General features: G+C 52.6%; 1 protein-coding gene across 1 annotated transcript; it reads left to right on the top strand.

Moving 5' to 3' along the window:
- Positions 1-1778: 1778 nt before the first annotated feature.
- VTJ04DRAFT_1 (uncharacterized protein) lies at positions 1779-3949 on the top strand (the record flags this gene model as incomplete). The annotated part of the gene is made up of 3 exons (XM_069357689.1): positions 1779-1927; positions 1987-2979; positions 3580-3949. The coding sequence occupies 3 exons, from the start codon at positions 1779-1781 to the stop codon at positions 3947-3949; spliced, it is 1512 nt and encodes a 503-aa protein (XP_069222611.1).
- Positions 3950-4092: the final 143 nt, after the last annotated feature.

Genomic DNA, 4092 nt, shown 5'->3' with positions numbered 1-4092 from the left:
CTCATAACTGAGACAGCAAAAACGAATCCGTTGGTGCTGCCATAGTCAGTGCACCTTATATAGCGCCTCTGCTTGTCACAGTTTATCTATCGGTACGGAGTATTACAGGTCAGCCGACGAGCCCGTTCTCGGTCCAATCCACGTTGCTGATGTCGACCATGACTCCTGCAACCCAGGAAACATCCCGCGCTGCAATGTCACACAACGGACAATTTACGACCCGCTTGCCACCTCAATAAAGATCCCGCCGTGGATCCTGAGAATGTTACGGTGTCAGCCCGTGGTCAACGGGATCGGAAAGATTCGCCTAACATAAGCGAAATGCCACCCTCGATTTGGCAAAGATAAGACAACCTTGTCTTCTCCGGTCGGTCGGTGTCTGGAAGAAGGAGCAGAATACTCACAAAGCGTGAATGAATGACAACTCCTGATTTGCTGCAGCCTAACTGGACAGCAGCGGCTCGCCCGACGCTGTTCTGCGGCGTCTCAATGATGACCCCTCTGGTTGAAGCCTGTCGTTGAACGCCGTGGTTGGGACAACGCCCTCTCCCTTGGCAGGGTAAGACGACGGCATGACCCACCCCAACGGGGCGCAAGACATTCCTGACGGAGGACGGTTCATCATTCTTCAAATTAACTAGCTCTCTGCTGGCAGATGTGCACTTGGTTTACTGACCACCTACACACGCTTATCATGGCGTAACAGAAACAAATGGCAAGGAGACTCGGATGGTTGTTCTCGCGCGGCTGGGACCATCTCCTTCACCGACATTGCCTGAATCTCCATTGTCCGCCAGAGCTCCAGACCCAACCATACCTCCCTACTGCTGTTGTTGCAGAGTTGGTTCATGGGTTATCCAATCATTCGGATCGTTGTTTTGGACAATTGTAGAATCCAAAGTGACCCGTCGACATAGTTTGTTGGGAGTGCGATAAATTAGCACCGTGTAGCGACGTCATCAGTCTCGTAACGAGGAAAAGGAGTTCCACACACAGTATTCTATAACATATCTTCATCTAGCTTTCAATCTATCCCGAGCAACGTTGAGATACAGAATAGAGGCATGGAATCAAGATTGTGTGCCTCCCTCAGTTTAAACTCAATGGGTGGATCTATGGAGAAATAATCCAAGAAAGAGTTGAGCTTCGGTTTCGGATAACGGCCCTTCACTGCAATCCATGCTCCTTGTCAAGCGACTAAGTAACCATTCCAAAGTGGTTTTAGTGTTTCTCTTGGGACTACGACGGGTCATGAGCAACCGAATAAGCTTATTTCAACAGACTCGGGGTTCTTAAGTCCCCATCAGCTGGGTAATGAATGTTATATCTTGGAGACCCGGAAACAGTCCACGTGTGTTAATGACCAGGACTGGGAGATTGACTGAGGTCCTGTTTGTTTGGCTTCAACACCTTGCGACGCGATGATCATTCGGGTCGCAATGTTACGCACAGAAATGATATTTTGGGATAGTCCCCAAGTGCGAACCCCTGAGACTTTGACATCTTGGGATTGACATGTGGGACATCACCCTGGCGTACCGGTTTGGGGCACCAATGATCCCCTCAAGCGAGCCGAACGTTGATGGTTGAAGAATTTCTCGAGACCAGGGAGACTTCACAGGGGCCCTCAAGTGAAGAACACAAAAGGATGACGACATCCTGTCGCGTCGTGCTGGTGGTTTTCCTTCACAAGCTGCACGTTCCTTGGGCAGTACTTACGTCGTTCGCTTTCGTTCCTTTTGTGGCTTTAGTCACGTCCGTTCCTTTGCTCCATCATCATGGTCGCCGTCGCGTCACTCGGGAGCATCAACCCTTTGTGCTCCCTCACCAGCTGCCTCGAACAAGTCGCTGGCTTGTTCGACAACAGCCCAGCTGTGTACTACGAAGCTTGTACATCGGCGTTCGGCGCCCCAAGCATCTCTACCCAGTACGTCCACGAAAGAACTGAATATTGAAGATATGATGGGTCGCTAATTGGTTGTCCAGCACGGCAGATCCACTCGTTCATACCGCCACCACAACCGAAGTGTACACGGATATTATTGTGGTGACGCTCACCCAGACCACCTACGTCGAGACTTCCACTTCCACCGCTCGGGGAACCATCGCAATGGCTTCCATAACGACCTCGACTATTGTTCAACCTGCGACTACGACTCGGGTCGTGACGTCGGGTATTCCAGCCCAGAGACGGTCCTTCCATCACGTGCGGGCCGAGAACGAACACTCGCCAGTTGAGACAACCACCGCTGTTGAGCCCTCCGGTGATGTCGGCTCGGTCGAGTCCTCTGCTGCTGCAAGCGTTGCCAGCGAGCTTCCAACCCCGACGCGCTGCGCCAACTTGGAGGAGTTCTCATCGGCATGCTCCTGCATCACAGCTGTCAATCATGCCACTCCAACCAGCACGGTCACAGTCACAGTATCGTCCGTCATCACGTCAACGTCAACCGCGGTTGAGACAGTCCGCCGAACCACCACTGTCCGTGTCTACTCAAACGTTACAAGGTTCAAAACAACCAGCACCAAGACAACCACCACAACGAGCACTGCCACTGTCACCACCACTGTCGCCCCCACCAGTGTAGGGAAGTGGCAGATCGCGAGTCCACAGAAGCACGCAGGCAAACAACTCTACCGCAACGCAGCTGGCCAGATGTCTTTCAAAGCTAGCTCCACCACAAAGATTGGCCTCCGTCGCAGCGGCGGCCAGCCGTATGACGCGTCCCAGACCCAGTGGAAGATGTTTGCGGAAAACGTGACGCCTACTACGACACTTGTTTCTGTTAAATGGAGGAAGTCGCCAAATACTAATGATGTCAAGTTGAACTGTCGCGTTGAGTCCCTCAATACCATCAAATGCGACTCTCCGAGACAAGGCTCGAGCGTACAGTGGTGGATCTGCTCAGACATGTACTTCATGGCGACCCTTGATGGGAAGAACCCTCCGCTTGGTTGTGAGAAGATCACCCTCAAGGTAGTGTAAGGTTGTTATATAGATAGTCAGTATCAGCGAAGCATCCAATAGTGGTGGGCGTATTGGCAAGTAAACAAATTTGGACAGAGCTTCCTACCAAGCTCAAACAGGTAATAAGAAGTTCCATCTTATACGGACTTGGTAATACAGGCATCATTTATATAAGTATATTCTCCTACGCTGTTATACCCTTGGTCAGGGCTCGCCGGTCCTTCTTCCATTTTAGGAAGTTCAGGTTAGGCAGGGGCAACGAGGTTACCATTTAGGAAATCCGACTTAGCATCTTAACACCCTCTCTCCTTCACCACTTTAGGGCTTAGGGTTAACCCCCCAAATATAGTGCACCTATACAAACTATATATCATTTGATTCTCCTTGCACAGCTGAGTAAGGATCTGCAATCCGCTTCATCGTTGCATTTTTTGCCGATTTAATATTAATTTTCAAAGATGGTATATTTTTGGTGGGAAAAAAAAACTTTCCTCTTCTTCTCTTTTCTCGCATCTCAGCCGCTACGTAGCCAAAACACGCAAAACCACCACCATTCGAAAGCTCTCGAAAAGCCCTAACCAGCCATACCAACCCCGACTGCGCGCAACCTACAGCGCGGGCGTGGGAAGCGGTGGAAAGTTGGGAAGATCGAGTGTGGCCGACTGGCGGTCAGACTGTTCCCCCTTACGCACGGGCCACCCCGCGCACGTGATCCCCCACGCGACCCCGCACGTGACCCCGCACGTGACACTAACGGCGCCGCCTGCGGCCATCGAGCCGATGGAGGTCGACACCCCTCCCCCGTCGGCTCGGGGGGAGGTGGCAGCCCGAGCCGACCCCCCCAACAGCCACCTCAGCCAACCCAGCCGGCCCAACCCCAGGCCCCGAAGCCCCAGAATGCCACGGGATGCTCAATGGCTCAACGTAGGGGTCCTCTTATTAGCAACGAGGTTGCGCGAGGAACGCACAACCTGGAGGACCTGACCCGTGGGTTAAATGCCCCTCACCTGTGGGGTGCACGGGCCAGGCGGCTCCACTATTCTACAACCTAAACCAGTGGGGCTAGGGTTAGGGTCACAACCCTAACCCTCAAGGAACGGGTGCCAACCCGTGACACTACCTCCCCC

This window comes from Mycothermus thermophilus (genome assembly GCF_041956435.1).
Source record: "Mycothermus thermophilus strain CBS 625.91 unplaced genomic scaffold VTJ04scaffold_1, whole genome shotgun sequence".
Lineage (NCBI taxonomy): Eukaryota > Fungi > Ascomycota > Sordariomycetes > Sordariales > Chaetomiaceae > Mycothermus > Mycothermus thermophilus.
Note: the sequence above shows the minus strand (reverse complement) of the source record. Positions and strands in the feature narration are given on the sequence as shown.